Source organism: Eucalyptus grandis, chromosome 6, assembly GCF_016545825.1.
Source record: "Eucalyptus grandis isolate ANBG69807.140 chromosome 6, ASM1654582v1, whole genome shotgun sequence".
Classification (NCBI taxonomy): Eukaryota; Viridiplantae; Streptophyta; class Magnoliopsida; order Myrtales; family Myrtaceae; genus Eucalyptus; species Eucalyptus grandis.
In genome coordinates this window covers 24,598,667-24,625,609 of record NC_052617.1, presented here as the reverse complement: position 1 = coordinate 24,625,609, position 26,943 = coordinate 24,598,667, and the positions used below count along the sequence as shown (strand labels likewise).

General features: G+C 36.6%; 1 protein-coding gene across 1 annotated transcript; it reads left to right on the top strand.

The window, feature by feature from the left end:
- Positions 1-8,512: 8,512 nt before the first annotated feature.
- LOC120294390 (wall-associated receptor kinase 3-like) lies at positions 8,513-25,762 on the top strand. Its single transcript, XM_039314455.1, has 3 exons — positions 8,513-8,837; positions 24,828-25,183; positions 25,298-25,762. The coding sequence occupies exons 1-3, from the start codon at positions 8,513-8,515 to the stop codon at positions 25,760-25,762; spliced, it is 1,146 nt and encodes a 381-aa protein (XP_039170389.1).
- Positions 25,763-26,943: the final 1,181 nt, after the last annotated feature.

Below are 26,943 nucleotides of genomic sequence, written 5' to 3'. Positions count from 1 at the left end.
TTCGTTGATGCCGATGCCTCCAATCTGTGCCTTCCTCTGGCTCTCGTCTTATCGGTTTTTATAATCCCTACTTTCGTTGATGCCGATGCCTCGGCGGCAGCCAAGTCGGTCGGCACATTGGAAGACCAGGTCATCGCTACTGACCCGTGGGAAAGTGATTGCCGGCTTTTCTGGCAAACCATGTTTTTGATTCGTGAACAAGTTATAAATATTACCTTATACAAACTTTTATTTTCAACTGAACCCTATACAAACTTACTTAAATATAAATGTGAGCAATTAACGTATTCGTTTTCATTTTCACTCAAATTGCAAACATTCTAAAGCCATAATTGTTTCAGAAGTTAGGAAATATTTCAACTCTCGACAATGTAGTAATTTTATTTAACATGAGAAGAATCAGTTTTTCAAATCCAAAAGTTTCATTATTAGTTATATAATAAATACTCTTGGGAACTCCTTAACAACATAAAATCCCTTGCCTCTTGCCTCAATTTCTAGACAAAAACAAAAACAGCCATAAGAGACATTCTAAATAGAAACTTAAATTGCTTTGCTTCATATCAAGGGATCTTGTGAGACTAATTATTAATATGATGTTCCAATAAACTCGTCGGTCACTTAAATTCCAAATAAGTGATCTAAGCAAAACTCTGACATCCAATGCTACCTACAAGTAAAGAGATCCAAGGAGCGAGACATCTCAAATAATTGCCACTTCATCCTGTACTGTGACTTCTCTAACTTTCAATTTTCTCTAAATATATCCCTTTTATTTTTGGAAAAATGACACAAGTGATACTCAAACTTTGGCCAAATATGCAATGTGATCTTTGAACTTTACTTTGACGAGCAATGTTGTCCCTGAACTTTTAATTATTTCAATTTGATCTCTAGACTTATGGAACTATATGGAAATATTCATTAGTGCCCTTGATTTTCAATTAATGGAAGAACAACACCGAACACTTTCATATTATTCAGGGATTATATTGAACATGTAACAAAAGTCTAGAAACCACATTCAAAAAATTAAAAATTTAGAGATTGCATTGAATAAATTAAAAATTCATGGATCACACTACATATTAAATGAAAGTTCAGAGACCATTTGTATCATTTATCCATTTGTTTTGTATACTAATTTATCTACATTTTTACGAATATTTCATTTACCAATGCAATTTAGAGAACCACCACACATGCATGCACATTGGTGTTCTTGCATGAAGTTTCAATACCACTTCCCCTCCACCATTTTGATTGTCATCTCTTTCCATATACGACAATTTTTTTTCCCCTGTTTTTCGACCTTCAAGAAATTTTGAATCTTGGAGGATAGTCACATCTTACCTTTTTCGCACTTTGCGAAAAACATTATTTAAGGATAGTCCTAGCACACTTAATAAGTTCTTAATTTCTATCATTTTTGTCAGTGGATCTCGGAATTTTTTTGTTTTATAATATGAGAACTCAACCATAATTAGGTAATTATATGGAGGAATGCTAATACAACAACTCATTACAATGACAATTGACTTAAAGTTGAATTTCTGGAGGTAGGATTAGAACCCACAACATTGAATTTTTTAGCCTAAAGCATGAGAACGACTTTATCATTAGTATTTAAACAATAAGGTGAGAACACAGACTCCATATCAATATTGGGGAAGACTTGACAAGTCGACCTAGAAGCCGGACTTTACAAAGAAGTTGCCGTTTGGACGTTTTGACAAGAGAAGGTGGAAATTACAAGCTAGTCTTTGTCCCGCTATGTACCATAGAATATTCACTAAGAAAAATGGCATTTTGGAGAAGAAGTGACAAAGTCGTCATTGCTAGTTTTTGTTTGATGTGTAGACATGAGATTTGTACCATTCCTTGGACTGCTCATGGGAAGATAAAGTTCACTAGAAATTACTATCTATTGAGTATTAGAAGGGAATTAACCCAAAGAAGATTCTTTGTCCTCTCAAATATCAGCAGAAATTTTATCAAATTTTTGCGGAAGGCTAATTTGAAGACCGTGCCATGCATAAACACCCTTGTTACTGATATGATTATTCAAAACTCCGATGAAATAGTGTACCAATTTATAGCACTTTCTAAAGACATTAGAATCGACCTTTCTAATGATCTTTCTATTTTCAATACAATAGAATAATTTCAATGTTTATTGTGACTAATTTGTACACTAGACATGATTCTATAACGTTAAATTCTTTTGACAAATTAGTGAGACAAAGCATAAAGCACTAATATAAACATTAAGGAAATTGGTAAAATAGTCATAATAGAGTTCAAGATGCGATATTAGGTAAACTTTATAAAAAGAAAAAAGAGTAATGTCCATTTAGGATATTATGCAACATTATATTACATCTAACCAAATGTCATTAAAATGGTATGTCACTGGAATTGCTCTCATGACGAAATATTTTATAACACTTAAAATATAAAACACTAAATATAGAAAGCAGCTAGAGTCTAAGGTTGGTGCGGTTCATGAGTAGTGATGACTACATCCATCCTCACCCTACTCTTTTCAAGGGGCAAGGCTAATATATTTGGTATTGAATAGGGATGAGCATGGTTTTAGGGCCTGTCTAGTTCTAAGTTCCAAGATGTACATAGTAGGTTTCAAGTTCCAAACATTGGGGAACCTATTTCGACAAATAAGTTATAGGTTATAGATTGGTAGAACCCGAAACTTGGAATCTAGAACTTAGAATAAATTTTGTGTTTTTCTTGATCTATGTCTTTACACAATTTTGTGGTATAACGAGTGTATAATCTAGAACAACCAATCTAAGTTTCTATTTTATGACTAAGACTCTTACCTTTGTTAACATTTCTTTTTCTTTTCTTTTTTCTTTTTTTGGTGTCTAAAGATAATTTATGATTAGTGAATTATAACAACAAGTAATTGTTATTAAATGTGATAATTCATTGAAATCATTCAATTAATAATAAAAGTAGAACCTGGGTAGGCCTTGGAACCCACTCTAGAGCCCATAACAAGGTAGTTCTAGGTTTCAAGGTATGCAAAGCAGGTTCTAGGTTCCAAAAAATAAAAAATCCGTTTTAATGGATAGGTTCAAGGTTTCAAGTTAACCTACAAGGAACTTGGGACTGCTAATCCCTAGTACTAAGAGACTTTTGTATGAAATCTATTCACATAAACAACTAATCAATCAAGAAAAATGGATTTATATATGACTGTAAAACACCGATATCGATAAACACAACGGAATTAAAGCGTACTTGTTTGACTTATTGCTTCACTTGAAGAAAAATAGATCAATCTGATAATCAGTGATCTATCAGAATGCCAGATCTGCCTCTCTATGACCTATTTCAATATAGCAACTTTTAATGAGATTAAAGCAATTGATAGGTATAACCTATTCTTTTATTGACTAGAAATGGGATCTAGCAAATCTTAATCAACAGCGTTGTCAACCGGACCCTTCCTATTACGAGTTTCAGTTAAACACAATTGCCTACACTTTGCTGCTCAACTAGGCCCATTATTAATAGATGCCAATATCCAATTCAATCGACTTCGTATGGTTCAACAAATATTGGAATATCCATTAAATCAATTATTTAAAATAGAAAATCAATTAATTAATTTAAACCCATATTATAGGAACTTTCCAACAACTTTTACTCTATCTCTGAGGTATATCTTTGCTGGGGAATGAAATAGTGTAGAATGGAAACAAAAGGTGAGTGACATTTCTAACGTACGGCTCTTTTGCTTTGAAAATTAAACTGCGGCAAAAAGTCCTGAATCTTTGTCTCGTCTCAAGAATGCTTTGACAAACAACGTTACCGAATTTGAAACAAAACTCTTATGAGCTCGCTATCATCAATGGCATTTCATTCAGTCTTGGAATACGCTAGTTTTCTTGCACATGTATCGTACAAATCTTAAAAACTCGGGTGTTCTTTCCTATGGCTCTGTGATCATGGGGATCCTAAGGGAGAAAGGCATTGAAATTCCTGAGGAACTGAAACGGGATAATGGATTGCCGAGATTGGAGGGATTCGAGATACTTAATAGGATGTGCAGATCAAGCCAATTGTTAATAGATTGATGAAGAAAAGGAAGATTCTTTCTGTTGACCAGGAAGTAGACGATGAGGTGAAGAAGTTGTTGAAGGAGAAGTTTGGAGGAAAGAACGAATAGGGTCTGCAAAGGAAGGTGATGGAGGTGGAGGGGCGCAAGAAGCGGACGTCTCCGTATGTACAGGAAACGCATTTTACATCTTAAAAGAAAAGAAAGACTTACTTGAAGGAAATAAGAAGGGGAAACTCTTATTGCATCAAGTTTTGGACTGAATTAATGAAGATGAGAGAGAGTCTGCAACAACTGAAACTAGTTCAAGCAAAATTTCTCTCTATTCGATGCATATCTCTATCTCAGAAATAGAGGCTCTAATTTGATGATCTTCCCTCACATGTATGCAGAAGTTCGTTTACAAGGTAAAATGCATAATGCTCTGATGTCTCAAAGTTACGGTCAGTAAGTGGAATCAACTCCGCTCACTTCATGGGAGGTCATGACCCCGTGAACCTGTGCAAGACAACATCACTCGTACCAAACATTTTTGCCATGATATACAAAGGAAAAAAAATAAAATAAAACCTATGCTCTGATATCTTCTCTGCTCTGATACTTGAAGAAGAACTTATGTTTTTAAAGAGTACATGCTAGCAATCTATATTGTTTGCTCTGTTACTTATTAAGGAGAGTAGAGCTAACAACTACAAACATTTTGTTGCCATGATATTCAAAAAGGAAATTAAGTTTACAAAGAGGGAGAATGAGCTAGCAAGATATATCTCTTATCGCTCAGATACTTACGGAGGAAACAGTGCTTACAATGGAAGAGCATACGCTTTCAGAAGAAGAGCGTCTATAAAGCTTACCTAACTTTCATTAATAGAAGAAAACTTGCGCAGAAACTTGCGCTTACAAAGATTCATGTTCTATACTCTGACAATTATAGCTCTTGTATTTGTAATTCTTGAACAGAAAACGCTTCTATTATGCTTTGATGCTTAAATTGAAAAAGAATTAACATGTTCTCATGCTTAAATAATAGAAGTTGATTCTACAAATGATAAATCATCTATATTTTTTCTATTTTGCCAGAAGTGATATTATTGCAAACCTGCTTAACTTGGGAAAATATGATCTTAAATTTATTCATTTCATTTGACACACAAGGAATATGTCATACATGCCAAGTGCTTTGATCTGAATTTTATATATAACTTTGGCTGAATGGAAAAATCTTTTACTTTATACACAACAAATAATTCTTCATTTGTCTGAACCTATTTATATAATTAAAAGGTATAGAAATTTTTTATATCCTAAAAGGGAGCTTTTTTAATAAACTTCTTATATTTTCTAAAGTTTTAAAAAAAAAAAAATCTAAAACAGCTCATGGATAAAATTGAACATATACCAAAAGTATAGAGATCACATTAAAAAAAATTAAAAGTTCAATCACATGAAATGAATTCTATGTTGCTATGTTGTCTCTAGATCATTAGTTTCATGACGTGTATACTTTCGACAAAAACAAAAGCTGCCTAAATGAAACCTTTTGCACTGGGCTTCCGTGCACCTCATTAGGTTGGCAAATCCCAATTTCTTATGGGTTTTATAAGCCATATTGGACCTTCCCACCAAATATAGGGCCCATCTAAGAGAAATTTAAAGTATCATTGGGCCTCCCCGCTACCAGTTAGATATAGGAATCATTTTCCAAAAGAGTCTTTTAAATTGTATGGTAAGGCCCTTCGGCTTTCTAAATTCATTGTACTTAGCCTCTTTGCATCACCTCAGATGCGAGTCTCATTGTCCTAGAACTTTTGAAATGGCATTTAGGCTGCTCATGGAGAAGCCCAGTTTTGGATTTGCATCGGGCCTTGATAATATTACATTAGGCTTTCTTAGAGGCCCATTTCCGGAATCTTTTTAAAGTTGTTTTTGCATAACACTTTTATTGACCTTACAAAGCTTGAGGCCTAGAATTCATCCACTTGGGGGCAGTTGGATAGCAGAAAGGGATAATAATACTAATAGTCCCCTAAACTTTTTATATATATTTAATTTAGTCCCTAACTATATGAAAATATTAAATATTGTCCTTCCATTAAGGACAACATGAAATATATTCGTATAGTTTAAGAATTAAATTAAATTTTTATAAGAAGTTCGTGCACAACATTATATAAATTAAAAGTTGATGAACCACATCAAACAAATTAAAAGTTTATGGACCAAATTACACACGAGACCCAACTTCAATGACCATTTATGTCATTTTCCTAATAGTTAAAAAACGTAGCTTGTTTTTCAAACCTTCCATGATGAATTCCCAAATATGAAAACCTTAGCAAGAGAGATGGATCGAATCGAAGTTTAAGCCCTTGATGTATTCTAAAAGAGCAACATATTCATGAAAGCAATGTAACTAGGACTCTAGGGCACATGGATTTCTGTTTCTTATATTTCATTGTAACAAAATCTTGAACCGGGGCGTATAACAAGACTATGTTTAATGGTTGCCCGACACGGCTCGGCTTGTTTTTTTTTCACTTTTATTTACTATCTCATTTTTTTGATTACATACATTTTTCATATTTCGTAATTTTCCGAGTGTATGATTTGCCACCGGAAATGCTTGAACTTTCAGCGCATGAGAGGAAATAAAATTGACCAAGACTGTTTGAAAACTTTCCTTTGAAGAATAGAGGTACCGACCAGTGGGCGTTAACCAAATTCTCTGATTTGTAAAGGTAAAGCGACTCTCACGTCATGCCTGACTTCTAACTAGTCTACGATGAGTTATTCACAACTGCCTATTTTATTTTTGTTTGATCAGTAATAAATGGGAAATCAAATTGTAATCAATACGACTTGAGAGAACTCGTGCGAAACACAATTGCTGCCTTGCAAGAGAGTTATTTGCGCCCGTGTAAAAGTTCACCTACTCCCTTTTTGTTTGCCTCGAAAGGATTGCGACAAATAAACATTTAATTGATATTATAATGGTTGCAGCTGCTCTGGATTAAAAATTTACTTCACAAATATAAAAATGAAATTATGTTACTAAACGGATTTCTCGTCCAGAAACAAATATGAAATAGAATAAATTATTTCTGAAATATAAATTTTGGGTTGTCATGCACGATGTCCATCGAAGCCATGTGGGTAAACACGCAATCTCAAGATAGAAGCTGGACCTTCTAGCCTTTTAGCCAAAAGGGTTTTGGGTGTTTTTGAAGTAAAAGAAAAAGAAGTGCGGTGGGCGCAGTGAATATACGACCGAAAGAAAGAATGACGGTGTGCCCCGTGGGTCTCCCAGTGAATACCGAGAAAGGAAAGGAGCCTCAGTGAGGGCCGGTTCTGTGATACGTGGAACAGATTCTCCGATTATAACGAATCGTTAAGTCCTCGTAACTTTTTGTAACTCCTACACAAAATATCCTAAGACGCAAAAATTTACAGTCTGCGATCAACAAACGAGATTGCCTTTTTTATTTTATCCAACGGCCATCAAGTGGTGATCAATGATCTCTCGGTTGCGAAGTAGAGAAATTATTTTGCTAAGGACTTCCAAGAGTACTTATTGAATAACCAAGTATGAAGTATTTCGGTTAAAAAAAAAAAAAAAACTGATTTTTCTCTTGTTATCCTGTGAAACAATCATGGCTTTAGAATGTCTGCATTTTGAGTGAAAATGAAAGTGTATATAAACATCACTTATATTTAAATTTATGTCAGTTTGCATCAGGAAATATCCACAGCTTGTACAAATGAAAACATGGTTTGCGGGAAATGCCGGCAATGACTTTCCTACGGGTCATCCGAAGCATCGGCATCGACGAAACTCGGTTAAGAAAATCCGGTAAGAGGAGAGCCAGAGGAAGAGCAGATTGGAAAAACGTAAAGATGAAAGCGGCTGTGCTGTGTTTTCTTCCGATGGCCTTGGCCTTGGCCACTTCTTCAGTAAAGGATAACTGCAACCCAAGGTGCGGCAACGTGAGCTTGCCTTTCCCATTTGGGCTCTATGAAAGTTGTGCGTGAAGCTCCGACTTCGTCCTCCCCTGCGATCACACATCGGGGATCCTGTCCTTCTGTGAGAACGTTCCGTTTTACGAAGTTTCCGTGGAGAACGGGACAATCACCGTTGGCATGTACAGAGCTTTAGACTGCCATAACAAGAGTGGTTATCGGCTTGATGGCTCTAGCCCTTACCCGTGGATTGAACTTGGCCGGCTATAGACAATCTCGGCCACCCAGAACAAGCTCACTGTCTTCGGTTGCGACACCGCTGCTGGTATATCGGATGCTGCCCAGACTTTCGGCAGTGGATGCTTCTCCTACTGCCGCGAGTACATCGACTAAACGGCCGAGAGCACTTGCTCCGGCCTCGGTTGCTGTCAGACGTCAATTCCTAAGAACCTCAGCAGCCTCAATATATCCATGAGCAGCTCAACGAATTACAACTCAGTTGGGAACTTCAGCTCTTGTGGATCAGCGTTCGTAGTGAACCAGGAGTCGTTTAATATCTCCGATTACAAGCTTCCTGTCCCGGCTGATATGCGGAAAGAAGTTTTCTCAAGAGTTGTCCTGGATTGGGTAGTAGAACGGGATTTGACCTGCGAGGAAACGCAATCGAACCGATCGAGCTATGCCTGCGGCGCCAACAGTTTCTGCTCTGACTTCAGGAACGTGGGTTATCGTTGCTTCCGTGAGGCTGGGTACACGGGGAATCCCTATGCCTCCCCACAGTCGCCAGGATGTCAAGGTATTCTTCTGTTCTCTTTGCGAGCCAAAAATTATATGTTTAAATTGGGCCATAATTTCCGGGAATCAATCTCGTCAAGCCAGTTTTTCCGAGTCGAGTTAGATGCTTCAATACAACCAATACGTTACCTTAAGAAGCAAAAGAAAAACACATTAACGTACAATTTATTTTATTTTTTTGGTCGGTATTAACATACAATTACAGTTTCATCTTTATTACTGTTTGACATAGACATAGACGAGTGCAATGATCCACGACGATATCCATGTCACGGGCATTGCAAGAACACGCAAGGGAACTACATGCGACTGCCCATTTGGCATGAATGGTGATGGCAAAGTCGGTTGCCAAATTTCTCATATTGCTATAATAGCGGCAGGTCATTCTAAATCCCTTGTGATGGTCGCTCAATAATCTAAGCTATTCTTGCTTTAGACTACCAGTCCACTTGCTATTGATCTGGCTTATCCGGTTCTACTTCGCAACCGAGTGATCATTGGTTGCCACTTGATGACCACCGCATAAAATAAAAAGGAAGTCTCGCTGTTGATCCCAAATACTGTAAGTTTGTGCATCTTACGATATTTTTGCATAGGAATTACAAATTCTTGTGAGGAGTTACGATCCGTTACCGTTCGAGAATCCATTCCAGATACTGCAAGACCGGCCCTCGGTATTCACCGAGGCACCCACGGTCCCACTCCATTTTCCTTTCTTTAGGTCGTTTATTCACTGCACACACCTCACTTCTTTTTTCTTTTTACTTCAAAAACACCCCAACCCCTTTTGGCTAAAAGGCTAAAAGGTCCGACCTCTATCTAAAATTGCAAATTTACCCGCAGGACAAAAAGTACATAAATGACCGTGAAATGTGATTTGAAGAACAAATCACAAGGTCGTTGACCCTGAAACGTGACCACTGGAGAGAGAGAGAGAGAACAAGGGGCTTATGGGCACTTCCATGACCGTGGTGGCACTCATGATGATTGTGGCTTCAACGGGCATATTAAGAGTGATCGGTTCTAAGGAGGGACCCTATAATTGAGAACTCTCTAGAACGGAGAACCACTAATGAAAGGCTGGTTCCACATATCGAGAATTGGGAACGGCCCATTGAATCCTGAATCTACTAGAGAACTAGACCACCGATCCAATCTGGTTATGGTGGATCCATGGAACTGGCCATTGCATGGGAAGTAGTTTCCAAGACTCAAAAATGTATGTCAAACTATATAAAGTTGTGTTCCAAAAGCCGGCCAATTGTCCAAAAGAAAAGATTATGTCAAACTCAAAGATGAATTAATCTGTGCAGTCTAGAATCTTGATTCTAGAAAAAGGGCAAATGGCAATTAGGGTTTTGAACTTATAGAAGAGGGAGCTGTGAGCACTCGTCAAGGCTAAGAATTGGAGAGAAAGCATTAGACAAGAGCTGCGACCTGCGAATGTCGAGGCTACGACCCTCTTGGGAGCGCTAGTCGAGAGCGAGCTGCAAGTGTGAGAGAGAGCATTGTGAGAGCGAGAGGAATTAGGGTTAAGGACTTGAGAGAGAGCGTCATGAGAAACTGAGAGAAATTTGGGAGAAAGTGTGAGCAGTGAGGACTCCTCACACGAGAGTGGTGGTGGACAAATTAAACAATCGACACACACACAAAAATACTAGTCCGATCCGGGCCATCTAAGTGGCCAATTTCACACCTAGAATAGGGAATCGCCTAGAACTGGCCAATTCGGCCTAATTCAAGTGGTTTGCTGTCCATTCCGGTTCATTTGCTCACCCCTAGGGCATATGACGGCCAATAGCTAGGGTGGAGATAGGCTACAAGGAATATGATTGGTGTGCATGTGCATGTGTGTAAACATGATTTTGTCATAATAAAACTCTATCCGACTAAACTCACATTGTTTTAAATAGTTAGTTAATAGAAAAAAATTTCATTATCAATAATAATTTATGTCTAAATATAATTTTAAATGATATAAATATTTATGTAAATGATATAAACATAATTTTTAGGAAATTTTTTTATTGAATCATTCGTTATTCGCAATAAATATAGCCTAAATATTATTCAGACTTCTACGTCATTTTTAGTTTCGAATTGGGTAGAAAGTGTCCCCTTTAGGCGTCCTCCCTGAATTAAAAAATTATTCAATAAATTATTTACTAAAGCAGAGAAATATAAAATAAAGAAAGAAGGTAAAACGAGAAGAGAGAGAAAAACAGAGTTTTTGAGAGAGACAGAAGGAAGCTATGGGACAGGTGGCGGATCTTAGGACACTGCTTGTGTAACTTGAGATTATAAGGACAGAGAACAGTATGATAATCCACATTTTAATTGAGATTTTGCAATATATGTGTTAATTTTTCAGGTATAAAAATACATTTTACCATCTATTAACCTATTGAAGTGAAACATCTGTATTGAAATGTCAAAATTAGGATAATAGTAGCCGCAAAAAAGGAACGGATCCATACCTAAAAGATTCTGCGAGCGGGGTCCTTGGGAACGGAGGATGGGCACGAGGCACGGGCGATCCGTGTCCGGCGGGACATAATTTCTCCGCAAGGCAATTTGGCCGGACAATAGACGAGGCGGGGTGGGGCTCGCACTTTCGCTGCCCCGCCAGACAAATTTGCCCCCGTTTACACTAACGGAAATTTGTTTTTCTTTAGTTTGGTTTGTAAAATTTGTTCCGAAGTTATGAAATGTAATGATAAAACCCGAAGCACGATCACGTTGCCTTATAAATCTTGCTTTTATAGAAGATGAAACTTTGGAAAGTCCTTTGGGTTGAGGTTGGCTTGCAGTATCACCCAGAGAAGAGTGAATAAATGATCCTAACAAACTTGACAAATAATGTGGAATAAGAAATGCCAAGTATGTTTAAAGTGAAATGTGTGGAATAGTGTCAATACAATTAGATTATGACTATATCTAACAGTGTAGTGCAATGCTTCTATCATACAATAAGTAAGTAAGATTACAGAGATAGAAAACAATGCACAAAAAGTTTATATTGATTCGGCTTAGTGTAAGCTTACATCTGTTCTTCCAGCTAACAACTTATTAACTGAATTTTATTAGTTAATCATTAAGAAGTACAGTAGCAATGTTGCTTATATTTAAGCACTTCTCCTTGATATTGGTGCTGCTTACATCTAAAAAGATAGGTCTCTTTATCTTATACCTAAGCACAAACTATGATTCTACCATTACTTCTCAAGAGATTACAATGTAAAAGCTCACAAAAGACAATAGAAAGAAGTAAAGCTCTCTCGTATTATGAAATTATGAATTCTCAAACTCTGTCTCTTCAACGCTTTGGTCTTCTTTTATACTTCTCAACATTCAAATTTGTCACTAGATAATCTTTCAGATGATCAATCTCCAATCTAACAGTTGGACAATTGTTGAAAAAATTAGGTGGTCATTGAGGTCATTCAATTAGAATTCCTGTAGATTTGGTCACTCATATAATCAAATCTTGGTTTCTAGAAATAGAGTAGCTCGTCTATGAAATGTATCTTGCCTTCAGGATGATGATCAATCAATTAAAATATCTCGCATGATTGAATATTTGTGAAGATAATAAGCCGTCAAAGGATGATTTGTGATCAGATGGTTGGTGCAGGGTGTACATGTACTCCTTTTGTATTCACAATTATTGCTTATATCCAACATTCCGATAAGTGCGCCGCCAGTGTCTGTGTAGTATTTTGCTTCTATTCACATAGCACTTTTCTTCTATCCATTCGATACGCTGCTTCCATCCATGCCACATATAACTAGCTCCCTAGATACACTCAACTCTTTCTTACGAGATACTTTTGACAACGATAGAGATTTAGATCATTTAGCCTTAGCCACTCGATAAGTTCAAGTATATAAAATCCACATCATATCAAAGTTCTTTTCAACATGGACATGTCCTAAAACATAAACAATCTTAGCAAAAATCAAGATCGCTATAAATGATGGATAATTTTATCAACTTCAAAACTTATTAGGAATCTTCTCAACAATCTCCCATTTTTATGGTGACAAAAACTTCCATGCATAGATTAAGATAATTAGTTTGAAATATTTTGGAAAGGGATTGCTGGCAACATTTTAGTATTTAAAGCTAAGTATGAACAAGCAGTTTAATATAGCCAAAAACTTGGATATTATCAGTTAAGCGCATGACTATCTTTATAGAGGAACTTAGTGAAGATTTACGATAAAGAAAAGGTAGCTCCTTGTAGACTTTCAATGTATAAAAACAGATATAAATCAGAGTTAATAGGTATTGAATTAAATCCAATCTAATTGTACTGAAGTAAATCCTGCAAGTGTAATTTATTAGAAAAGTATAACCACACTTGCAAGTGAATCACACTCCGTAACAGTAAGATATCTCAAGATCTGTGTCCCGGTTAAACCAAAGGCGAATGTTGAATGTCTGTAACATTTCTCAATATCATATTTGCATTACTTCTCCCCCTTTTTATCAGCATCATTGATAATAAAATTTGGAGAAATCAGAAACTTAATTAAGTCATCAAAAAACTAAATCACAAATATTCATTACAGACCAGAAATATTCATCACAATCAAAACAAATATAAGACACTAGAAAAATCATCTGGATGAAGGAATGTGTTTAAAAATGGGTCAAGATGGGCTCAAGCATGGTCATAACACTTCAGAGTATTGATCTTGTTCTCCAAGGTAGCCATATAATTGCCAAGACCAAGCTCCATTCTGTCCAGTTGTTCCTTCAAGCCATCAAATTTCCCTTGCAAATTGCCATACTCCCCCGTTAAGGCTGTTCATCTTCATGTTCATAATGATCTGCAAAGTCTGCATCTTCTCATAAATTCAGCACGAAGAACAGTTGTTGCATCCTTGAGTGTCGTTTGATTGTTCTTGACCACTTGCAACATCTGCATCAACTCACTTTTGCAGGACGAGGCTTCAGCACTGTCTGCAGTGGGGCTTCAGGTTGTTTGTCCTTTGACTCCCGGGTCAGAGCATCCTACTTAATGTCCTTAGTTCCTATCCCTTTGTCCGCTACTTTAGGAATTGCTGGAGATGCAGCAATATCAACAAATCAATTGGTTCTTCTTCTGATTCAAGCTCTTCCAGAAAAGTTGATTCCCTTTCATCCATAAGTGAGTCTCTGTACTAAATTAATCTTTCTTCTTCAAACACCATCCTCCTATCTTTTTCTTCTCTTCTTTCATCCTCTTTCCTTTTTCTCCTCATTTTTTCTTCTCTCATCTTCTCCTCAGCTTCTACAAGTCTAGGTACCTCAGCTCTACTTCTGCTTGTCTTGCAACTTGCTGCTTCAACATCTAATTTATCTTTTCAAATAGCCTATACTCTTCTGGCAATCTCAGCTTGTCTTTCACTTTCTGCTTTCTGGCAGCTTCAGCCTCCCTTCTTTTTCTTTTTTCTTTTTTGTGCTCTTTCTTTGCTTTCTCAACCTCTCTTATTTCATCAGCATTTCTCTTTTTCTGTCTCAACTCCTTTATTTTGTCAGCCAGTGTCTATTCCGAATCTTTAGCAATTTCATCTGAGAGCCATTTCTTGATAGATTCAGTAACCATTTCTTCTTGGGAGGCTGTCCAGACTTACCTGTTTTCACTTTACTATCAGAAAGTTCCACTATGCCTTTTCTCTTCCATGTACTTCTGCTCAGTTCTTCTTTGTTCTGTCTTGCTATTTCTAACATTTTTCTCAAGCTCTCATTGTCATTGTTCCAATTCTAACAATTTTATCATGTCTATTTCTCCATCCTTCAAGAGAAGGTCTCAAATGGATCTTGAACATGGTTTCCTCACCAATAGTCAGCCTAGACAAGCTGTCACCCCTTAACTTCTTGGGATTTGAATTTCAAATGCTTGAAGATTTTGGTGACCAGGGAACCATAAGACAATTTCCCTTTGCTCTTCGGCACAATTCTGTACATATGAAACAATATGGTGTGTGGAATAGAGAATGGGATACAATGAACAATGTCCCAGAGTAGCCTTGCCTCATATCTAGATATGTCACTGGTGAGGGTGGCCTTAGACCTGAAGCAGCTGATGAGAATCTTATGAATGATTTTATATTTGAGGGGCGATAGATTGGGGAAAACATGAGTTTTCTGTTCTTTAGAGAAAGAACCATCTTCAATTAAAATTTTGTAGGCTTACTCAGAGTAGGAATTGGAGTGTAATTGTAGGGATCTACACTTTGCTTCCATCGAGTTTACCCATTTGATGAGGCGCCGTATTATTTGTGCCACCCTTTCTCTCTCTCCTCAACCTCTACCTCCACTCTCTGGCGTGCACCTCACGACATTGTCGCCGCCGCATCATTCGCCCACCACCTTAGGCAAGCCTAGCTTCGGCCTTTGTGCGCGTCGGACCCCCACAGCCGTCTCTCTCTCTCTCCACGAGTCTGACTTGCACACTAAGATGTGAACAGAATAAAAGTAATTTATTTTTAATCGATTTCAAACCTAAAATCGAAAATTTTAAAAATCAAGATTCTCAATCGATCTTCATGAAATTTTCAATGCTAAACTCAAATTGAAGTTTTTTTTTTTTTAGTCGAAAGATAATTGATATTATATTAAAGAGTCATACAAGCTGTCGCCGAAGCGTCCGTAGAGATAATAGAAAGGAAAACAGGGGGATTAATTTGTGATCAAATCTTTGAATTTTTTGAAAATTAAAGTGGCCAAAGCAATATTAAGGCTATTTAGGATTCTTTTATGCAAAAAGTCAATGCGAAAGTCAACATTTTAACTTTTTGAGTTTTTGATGAAAATAAATAAGAAATTACATTTAAATGATTGGCCAAAAGATACAAATAAAAAATAACGCTTCTATGTTCAAGTCATTCACCCACCAGATTAGGAAAGCCCACCATCAGCCTTCACGGGCCACCAGACCACCACAGCATTGTTTGTCTCATTTATCTGATGTGTCCTGCCACGTGTTATAGTTTAAATAAGAGGTTTATGTAAAATTTAGGGTATCTTGCCTTTGACCCAAGTTTGTATCTGTCATTAGATTATATGGAGCTCAAATGAGACCACGTGATCAATGATTGCGATAGATCCGATCTAGTAAATTTGAGTTTCGTCAAATATATCTCCTATAATTCCAATATTTTGCCTAATAGACTAAGACAAGGCCTTTGCCACTGTCCTGCCAACATCATAGTCGACATCATTTTTAGGGATTCTATCCCCACATTGCAATGGCAATTGCGCTCCCTCAAATCTTTGTGCCCCTCTTTTTAAATATATTCACTAAACATAATGCGCGTACTAAAATCTATCTAAAAGGTCAGATTTTATGAGCCCATCCTATTTAGTGATACATATGCATAATAGCATATGCACCACGCTCATATGATAATGGTAGTTCACAAATGTATTTATGCATGTAAAGATTTCCTCGTTCGTAGGTTCAGTCATTGCCCCCAATGACCACATCTAATCTGGCGAAAACAACCCCTCGTCTCACTCTTGCAATGTAGGCTTCATGCATTATCGCAAAAGCTCAATTTACGTGAGTACTATATATGCAGGATCCTTTCCGAGCTCATGCACCCTCATTGCGTCTCGTACGTAAAGTTCTAGGTAGTGTCCATCTCCGTCAATGGCAAAAAAAATGCCATCATCGAGCTCAACTTCCATGCGGGGAGAGACAAAAAGCGTTAAAAAGAAGAAGAAGAAGAAGAGGAAGAAGAAGAAGAGGAGGAGACATCTTAAGAGAGTGGACACATGTCACGATACTATAACCAAAATTTGAATGGGATTGCATTACTAGACTAATAATTCATGCACCAACTTGTTCAATTTGTTTTTGCCATTATCAAAGATGACGGTTCAACTTGTCTTCTGCACAATGTAGACATAAATGAGTGCAAGGACCCACAAAATTATCCATGTCATGGAAAGTGCAAGAATACGCTCGGGAACTACACGTGCAATTGCCCATTTGGAATGCTGAGCGATGGTAAAGACCGTTGCCACAAAATTTCGGGTCCCATCATAGCTACTGCAGGTAATTCTAAAGATAACCCCCCTCATCCTTCATTTTACGATTATGGGGCCGGACTCTTGCAGTGTAACCTCCTGCAACACAAGCAGCATGCCACAAGCTGTCACGTGTCCCTCTGTCCTAGGCTAACTCCGTTCATATCAGTCCTTGCGCATAAGGATGAACTTCAAGATTGACGAAGCTCAATTGGCTTACTAAAATTCATGAAACTCCACTCACCATTCAAAGATCACACCTATGGATTATATTGGGGCTTCTTTTGTGCGTTTCTTTTTTTCATTCGTTGCCAAATCCCTTTACAGTCATCATTATCCAAATTTGCAAGTCTTGATTGAGTTTAGGAGTGTGTAAAATAACCAGGAACCGCCCAAACAACCCAAAACCATACTGGACCGGAAAAATTTCCATGGAGGCCAGCCCGGTTCCTGATTCCAATTTAGTGGAGCTAGTAAGTATCGACCGATATATATTAATAATATATTACATTTCAATTACTTAATTATTTTGTAGTTTTTTTTTTATCAAATATATAGTTATTTGACATTATTATAGTTTTGTCTCATATGTATGTAATAGGACTAACCCCCTACTTTTTCATTCTAATAATTCATTTACTTGTTTTTTCAATCAAAACAAAATGAACAAACATAAAGGAATGAGAGAATCGATCAAAAATGTCCACAAGAGCCAATGGCTCATTTTAAGAATATAATTAGCTCTTTCCTTAGTCATTCCCATGATTAAATTAAGTTGATGTTGAAAAAAGATGAATCAAGTGATTAATGTTTTAACTTTTGTGGGTTTAGGACTTTTAATGTGGAGTCTAATTCTCCACTTGTTTCAGTGTCAAGAAACCTTAAATAGGACTACATGACCTTCAAATAAATTAAGTTTTCAGCAAATGAGTGTTATCTATTCATTTTCCTTATGATTTTCAATTCTTAATCAAAATAAATGGCTCATAATTCGACCCGAATATAAGGTTGAACAAGCTTTGTAGGGATTGGGGACTGATTCCATGAATCCATTGGGGAACCGGATCAAAGCGGCTATTCAGTTCCTAGGTGGATCCATGAAACCAACAAGCGAGTATCAGTTCCAATTTTTCAAAACCAGTCCTTAGTGAGCAATTCCCAGTTCGAAGGTGAGAACCATCCACTCGAACCATATTCACCCCTAATTGAGTTTCAATGTGGATAAAAAGTGTTCCCTTTAGGTGTCCTCCGTGAATGGTTCACAAAATCCTCAATTATTTATCTATTAAAAGAGAGAAACAGAAAAGAATAAAATAAAGAAAGAAGGTGAAAAGGGTAGCAACTAGACAGACCCATTTGCAACTCGTTTCTAATGGCCTTGCATAATTGTAACTCATTTGGCAACAAAATTGGGCAAAAGTGGGTTAAAAAAGAAAAATATGGCCCAGTAAAATGTGTCATGATGAGTTGTTTAAATGACCCATATTGGTGAGATTATGATGGGAAAAATTGTCCAAAAATCTTAAATCTATTACACTCTTGCCAATTCAATTCTAAACCTTTCAATTTTGTTAATTCAGTCATAAACTTTTTCACATTTTGTCAATTTAATTCTAAATATTTTACTTCTTACTAATTGAGTCTGTTCGGCTAATTTTGGCTGGAAATTACTGACATGAACGACTAAGCACGACGTGGTAATTTTTTAATAATATTTTGAATTTTTATGGTTTCTTCTCTTTTTTTACTTTTCCTTTTTTTTCCTTTTTTTTTTTTTTTTTTTTTAGCTAAGGCCAGCCGGGGTTGCCGGTGACCCTCGACGATCCTAGGAAAGAGCGCCGGGCACTTCACCAACTTTGGGTGAGGACTTGCACACCCTCACTTTGGCCAACAAAGGCATTATGGTCCTCTTTGGTGCCGGTGAGGGTCGGCTAGCCATTGCCTCGTGGCTAGCAAGAGTTGATGGCCCTCGCCGTGGCCGGTGAGGGTTGGCTGGCCACACTCGCTAGCCGACTTCAAACCCCCAAGAAAAGCAAAGAAAAGTTTATAATAAAAAAAGAAGGAAAAAATCATTAAAAATTTCAAAAAAAAAAAAAAATATTAAAATATTATTAAAAACAAGACACATCAGCGCCACCCATCTACTTTAGTAAATTCCTATCAAAATTGGACAAATGGACTCAATTAGCAAGAAGTGAAAAGGTTTAGGACTGAATTAGCAAACTAAAGAGGTTTTAGAACAAAATTGGCAAATGTGCAATTGATTTAGGACTTTTTAGATAAATTTACCATTTATAATGTGATGTTATGGGGCCCATCTTTCGCGTTACCCTCATTGTGGGCCTCCCCCAATTTTCATTTTCAACCCCATCGCAACCGGAAAAAGGAACATCTAATCATCAATTTTTAGGGCTTTTCACTTATGTTTTTCATTATCTTTTCTTTAATATTTGTGCACATATATAAATAAGCACCACATAATAGATAGCTTTGATACTAGCCCTCGAGGCTTTGTTTGGTGGCCAGAATAATATTCAGGATGGGATAAATTTTATCATATACTGCGATTGGTGTCTACTCAAAACAACATAAAGTCAAATATAAGAGGAATATTGCCCCCAATAAAATTATCCCATGAAGAGATGAGATCGAAGTGGATAAGAATTCTAAGTTATTTTTTCAAAGTAAGTACAGTACAAGTGCCAAAAATTTTGTGCGGTACTCACTTTGGTGCTAAAACTTTTTTTGCTCACTTGAGTGCCACATCAAAGTAAAATCGCTCACTATGTCCTATGTGGAAATTTTTGTACTTTTAAATTTTTTTTGAATTTTTTTATTTCCATCTGTATCTTGCTTTTTTTTTCTTTTTCTTTTTACCGTGGCTGCCTTGCCCTCAGTCACAAGGGCCCTCGCTAGCCACTTGGTGGCCACGCGCAATGCTGCCCAAAGCAAGCAAGGGTCATCGCGGCCTCACCAACAATTGGCGAGGCCCCGATAGCCTAGCCTAAGGCCCTCCTGGTGAGGGTGGCCAATCTAGGCGAGGCTGCAAGGGCCTTCACCGGTAGCTAGGCAGCCACGAGAGACGCCGCCCAAAGCAAGTAAGGCTCGTCGCGATCTTGCCAACAGTCAGCGAGGCCCTGACGGCCTCACCCAGGGCCTTTGCAGTGAAGGCAGCCAAATCTAGGCAAAGGCTACCTCGACCTCATTGCGAAGGTCTTAGGTGAGGCCATCAAGGCCTCACCAACCGTTGCGATGCAACGACGTCCCTCTTTCGCCCTCGATGGCATCACTCAAGGCTGCCCAAAGCTAGATGCCGCCCAGAACAGCCTCAACGGCCTCTCCCAAGGCCTTCGCAACCAAGGGCGAGGCAACCCTTGCCCAATTTGGGCGAAGCCGGCAAGGGTCGGCTGGTGACCCTCACCAATCCTAAAGGAAAAAAGACAAAGAAAAGAAAAAAATTTGATGATGATGATTTCCGGCAGCCACGTCAGCTTTTCCTACAGGGCAAATCAGAAATGGCACTCAAGTGATTGATTTTCCAAATTTATTGTACTCAAGTGAATGAATAAAAAGTTTGGCACCAAAGTAAGCGCCATACAAAAATTTTGACATTTGTACTATACTTACCTTTTTTTCTCAAATTATAAATTTCTATAATTAATAAAATTAAAATTATATTTCAATATAATTGATATTTGAATTATAATATAAGAAATTCAAAATAACCATAATAACAACAATTTCGCTTTTTAAAAATTTAATCTTTTTATTTATATATTCAAATTTAATTCTATCTTATAAATAAATTTAAAATAGAAATTTTAGTTATCAAATATTTTAGGTATTTTAGTACTTTAGATATATTAGTGCATTTTATTATTTAATTAATTCTTTTAGAGAATGGATGGGAAAAAATAATAAAAAGAGAGGAAAAATAAAAATAAAAGCAAATAAAAAGGAAGTGGGTAAGAGTGTCACCAAAGATTTTTACCATCTCCATTTGTACAACTTTTCGATTCATTTATACTAATGTGCCTTTTATACTAAATAATATACATGATATGATGTAAATATAAATGACTCTATTACTGCGATTTGCCAAACAGTACATAGAATATAGTAAAATTCTTGGATTCCATATCTTATCCAATGCAATCCTATCATTGTTAAAATTCTATATGACCAAACGTCTTCTTGCGATCGGAAGTAATATATAAGATTTTTATAAGTTATGAATTGATGAAGACGACAGAATTCCATAGGCTACAGAGTACGTGGAGCACTTAAGGAAATGAAATTGACCCTCTTTTCAAATAAAAATATATATATTTGTCAAGAAAAACTCGAGGATTATGTTGGAAAAATGACACAAAGTGCGAGATGAAATGTATGCTTAAGCTTTTAAACATTCAATATGTTTGTTTGTAGATTGCTTAGTCATGGGGGTAATGAAAAAATATGTATTAAAATGAACAACATCGCTTGTTATTGTTTATGGGGTTTATATGTTCTATATGTTTAAAACAAGTGATTACTTTTTTATTGAGAAATAATCATAATCATTAATTACAATAATAACTATATTTACTTTGATTTGTGTAAGCTTCTTTTTTTTTAAAGAAGAACAATATCGCAATGCATAAAAAATTAGAAAGAGTAAAGCAAATGTAGAAAAATATAAGTTGAACGTTTATGCATCGTAAATATGGGTTTTAATAGGCTATAAATGAGTGGATATGGACTTTTATATGTTAGGCTAATTATGGATATGTTTTAGTAATATGGGTCGGGTTGTAGTGCATATAAATAAGTTGATTTGGATCAAACCATTTTTGATTTAACCCTACCACCCATTTGACGACTCTAGAGCTGGCAAAATGGGTCATAAATATTGGTCAAGTGAAAATTAAATATGGCTCGGAAATGGGTCAAGTGAAAGTTAAATATATGTTAGAAATGAGTCTGAGAATGTAAAACACAAAAAGAAATAGTTCAAAATGGGTTGTTAGGAAACCCACTTTAAAGTTTAAACTCATGGCCTTTTTTAACTTTGTAAAAATGTTTTTTTATTAAAAGAATCAAAATTATAATTTTTTTTTTTTTTTTTTCTTTTTCTTCTTTCCTTAGCCGACGGCCGGTAGGGCGATGGCTGGCGATAGGCCAAGCGAGGCTCGAGCTCACCGGTAGGTCATCGACGGCGGCGAGACTCAAGCTTGTCGACATCGGGCGGGCACGATCTCACCAAACTAGTGAGGCCGAGGCCCCACCCGACACGGGCGAGCTCAAGCCTCGCCCGGTCGTCGGCAAGCTCAAGTCTCGCCACATCGGCGAGGCTTGGCCTCGACGCGGCGGCGAGGCTCGAGCTCGCCAACGTCGGCGAGGCCTCGGCCTCACCAAATCGGCAACATCAAGCCTCGCCCAACGCCGGCGAGCTCGAATCTCACCGAGATCCGGCGAGGCTTAACCTCGCCAACAGCGGCGAGGCTCGAGCCTCGCCGGATCTAGCAAGACTTGAGCTTGCCGGCACCAAGCGGGGCCTCGGCCTCGCCCGATGCCGGCGAGCTCAATCTCACCTATGGTCGATTGCGCCGTCATCATGGCCGGCGACCGGTCGAAGAAGGAAAAAAAAAAAAAGAGAAAAAGAAAATTTTATTAATAAAAAATAAAAATATATATTTATGAAAAGTAATTAAAAATTATATTTAAAAAATTAAAAATTCGATTTTTTTTAAAAATATTTAAAAATAATTATAAAAATTTTCATTAAATTTGTATTGCATAAAAATTGTTAAAAAATTTGTATTGCATAAAAATATTTTAACAATACTTCTTTAATAAAAAAATCATAAAAATGAGTTTTTTTAATTTTAGTTAAAAAAATTTCATGTTACGGTTTTTATAAATATTTCAATTTATAGGTTTTTTTTTTTTTTTTATTTTATTTACTATTTTTAATTTAATTTGAATTTTTAATCCAATTAGCATATAGTAGAAATGGGTTTTCCTAGAATATTAATACGTTTTAGCAATACAAGTCGGGTCGAGTATAGGTCGAGTATGGGTCACTAAATTTACACTATGAGAATATGGGTCAAAACGGGTTAAATGAGTCAAATATGGGTCGATCCATTTTCGACTCGACCCATATACGACCCGACCCACCCATTTGCCACCCCTAGACGACCCTAGTGGAAATAGACAAATAAAGTTGTTGAGAATAATTAGAAGTGAAACTATTGGATCCCAATAAACTACTTGTTAAGATCCCATTATATTCACCGAGGGTCCGTGAAAGGTTTTGAGGGAGCCAGATGGTTTTTTCTCCCTTGCCGAGGTGTTTGTGCTTAGCCGGTTGTTTTTTTTTCTGCCGTGCTTGCTGTTTTTGTATAGTTCATCCTTGAGTAGGGACGCCACGGTTGCGGCTTTTTATCATGGCATCCTTTCACTCATAATGAATTCTCATCTTGAGTGCAAGTTTTGGTGCCTTGATGTTTTGTACATTTAGCCTTTCCTCTATTTATTTATTACCGTTACAAAAAAAATAAAAAAAAAATAAACTACTTGTTAATTGGGAATTATGCTGGTACAATATGGTATAACAATCCATGTTTTAATTGGAATTTTGCAGTGGATGTATTAGTTTCTCCAAGGGTATCAAAATATATTTTCTCATCTATCTTACATATTTAAAGTTAATGCAGTTAGACATGTATATTTAAATGTCAAACTTTGTATAACAATAGTTGAAAAAAAAGGAACGGATCCATACCTAAAAATTTGGGGAAGTGGTGTGCTTAAAACCAAGGATGGGCACGAGGCTAAGGGAATTTGCGCCCCATGGGGCTGCGCATCACCTCGAATGGGCTGCTAGCAGTATCCGCCACATATACGCTTTTAAGAAATACATATTTTTTTAAATATTTGTTATAAAAATAGGAATAAATAATTATAAAACCCATAAGAACAATCCCTTCTACTTATAAGTCTCGCTTTTATAGAAAATACAAGCTTGGAAAGTCCTTTAGGTAAGCGATGTGGTACAATTGCTTTCCATGTAATTCATCTTCACATTGTTCCGTATTGATTCATTTGTGAAGGCTGGAACTTGTTTGGCACTATAAAACCAACCCATGAAACCACTTCTTTTTCTTATAAAAATAACAGAAAAAAAAAAGTGTCAAATGGCCAACTGGTAAGAGGATTAGTTCTTTTTGAGAATATAATTAATTCTCTGGTGGGGCTAGTTTTCATTCAAAGGGCTGGGACGAGGCATGTGGTCCTCTTCCCCATCTCGTGCCCATTCCAACTTAAAACAAGTTTGAGAGATATTATTTATTTGTAAATAATAAAATGGCTAGATTTTCTTTCATCGCTGATTTGGAGAAATCTCCTCCAATCGTGGCATGGATTGACAGGTTATAATTATACGCATCATTCACACGCGTTTGGGTAAATGTCTGCGATAGGGTTCCCTCCAAATGATGGACGAGGACATATAATCGTGATAATTATATCCTGCACAGTAGGCTAAAAAATTCACAATGTGAGGTGAATGCTTTCTCATTATCTTTTGTTTTGCTACAAACCTTCTTCACTACATGCAAGGAAAGACATCCGAAGTTATTGAACACACTGATAGTATGCATTTAAATGGGGTTCCTTTGATCACTTATTTAGTTTATAATCACACGTGTCAAATTTCAAATGTGTACTTTTATAAGTACTGTTACATGATACATAATGTGTGACCAATTTGTTATAGAAACCATCTCATTCGCCATTAAATTAGGGGCAGTTTTATTTTTGAGAGATTGACCAATCAACTGAACAATAGTGAGGGATGCAAATTGTGTTAAAAAAGATTACATGGGTTGTGTGTTTGAAATTAATTTTCTTTGTGAACTAATGTGCACCAGATGAGGATTAGTAGCTTGAATCATTGATCTAGTAACATATATTATTTGGCAGTGATTATTATTGCGGCATTCTTCTTGATAACCATTGGTGCCTTCGTCCTTGACACATGGAGCAGGAGAAGCAAAGAGAAGAACTTCAGACAAAATGGAGTAGTGCTCTTAAAACACCAAAGAGTTAAAATCTTTACTAAGGCAGAGCTAACAAAAGCAACCAACCACTATGATGATGTCAATAAGTTAGGCAAAGGTAGATTTGGTTCAGCCTATAGAGGGATAATAGCGAGAGATACCGTGATTGCAATCAAGAAGCCTAAAGATGTGCGCAAGTCCCTAGTAAAGGGGGATTTCCAGCATGAACTTGAGATTGTGATGCAAATAAACCACAAAAACATGGTGAAGCTCGATGCCGTATGTTTGGAGACTAGGATACCCTTGTTGGTTTACGAATACATTTCAAATGGTACCCTCTTCCAAGACATCCATTAGAATGCGTCAACCATCTTAAGGTTGTGGAAAAACCAGCTCAAAATAGCTACCAAAGCTACTCTTGCACTAGAGTATATGCATTCCTGCGTAGAACCCCCAATCATCCACGGTGACATCAAGTTGGTGAACATACTACTGGATCAAAGTTACTCGATAAATATATCTGATTTTGGAACTTCGGTACTTATATCACCAAAGCGTAGTCATGTCGTAGCTAATGAAATACAAGGCACATTGGGCTACATTGATCCGGAATATTTGACCACTGGTATACTAATAGCCAAGAGTGATGTATACAGTTTTGGAGTTGTCTTCGTGGAGCTACTCACCGGAAAGAAGCCTACAAGTTTCGTTACTAAGTCTAGAGAGTCAATCGGTATTATCATTTATTTCAACTCTTTTGTGAAGGATAGGACACTATCTAATGTCATAAGCTTCAAGCCTGCTAGTGAAGATGCAATGGAGAGAGGAGGAATGGTTGCTGAGATTGATGTGAAGTGATAAGTGGTGTGAGGAGGCCAGCAATGAGGGAAGTGGCTGAGCAACTCACCAAGATTAACCCCCGAGCTCGACAGTTAAAGAAAATAATGAAGAGACCAAAAGCGTGGTGGATGAAGAAAACCTCTACTCCCATGCGACTTCAACTACTTCCAGGATGAGCCAACATGGAACAACGAGCTCTCTTTTCTATTTAGCAGGTTCCAGCATTTGATTCTTTGTCACTATAATGACGTGTATATGAATTGTACATAAGGACTTCTAAGGCTGATTGTGTATTCTATATATATGTGAAGTTTGCCATTTGTTTTGGACTTATATTTTTTTTTTTTTTGGTAAAAATTTTTGGACATATAGTTGTGGAAGCATTTGTGCAAGTTTAAGTGCCACAATCTAATATTATATATGCGGGGCTGTGTACTAAGGTAGACTTTGAGAAGGCTAACATATGGCCATTTTGACATTTTTTAAAATCTCTCTTTCCCTTTATCTTTTCTTCATTGTCTTTTTTTCCTTACATATGATAATAATAGGTCAGAAAAATTATAAACACGGTTCACTTTTATGACAAATAAGAATCTCCATTCACTTTGAGTCTTTACTTTTCCCTAATTAAATTGCAATTAATCTTAATATAATTTTCATTTCCGTGAAAAGATAATAGAATTGTTCTAATAGGCCAAAACAAGTATCTTTTTTTCAATTTTTCTTGCTTTTTTGTAATATTATCTTAATTAGATATGATATGATGGCAAAACAAAAATATAATCTCAATTTGCTTTACTTTCTCTTTATGTTGTAGTTCATTTAATCACTTTAGTGTTAAATTGGAGTGAAAGTGAGAAAGACAAACTAATTCAAAACTCAGAAAATACCACATCTTCCAACCTTGATATGATTACTTATAAATATGATAAAGGGATGGAAAACACTATATTAGTCAATTCAACAAGAACAAAATGTTCTCATCCAAACCTTATAAAAAGTACTAGGGAATTTACTTGATAATAACTTTATATCAAAACAAACTTGTTTTATTTTAGGACGAAAGAACTTAATTGCTTTGTAAGTTGGTACTGATAAACCACGATGAAAAACACTAGCTAGCAAGGAATATATAACTTATATTAAAGGCGATATAATTTTATTTTTTTTAGTTCTAAAAAGGCTATAGAAATAACTAG

Coding starts and splice junctions, on each gene's coding strand:
- LOC120294390 (XM_039314455.1), top strand. CDS start 8,513: ATGAGCAGCTCAACGAATTACAACTCAGTTGGGAACTTCAGCTCTTGT. Junction 8,838..24,827: donor ACAGTCGCCAGGATGTCAAG/GTATTCTTCTGT, acceptor ATTATTTGGCAG/TGATTATTATTGCGGCATTC. Junction 25,184..25,297: donor ACATGGTGAAGCTCGATGCC/GTATGTTTGGAG, acceptor TGGAAAAACCAG/CTCAAAATAGCTACCAAAGC.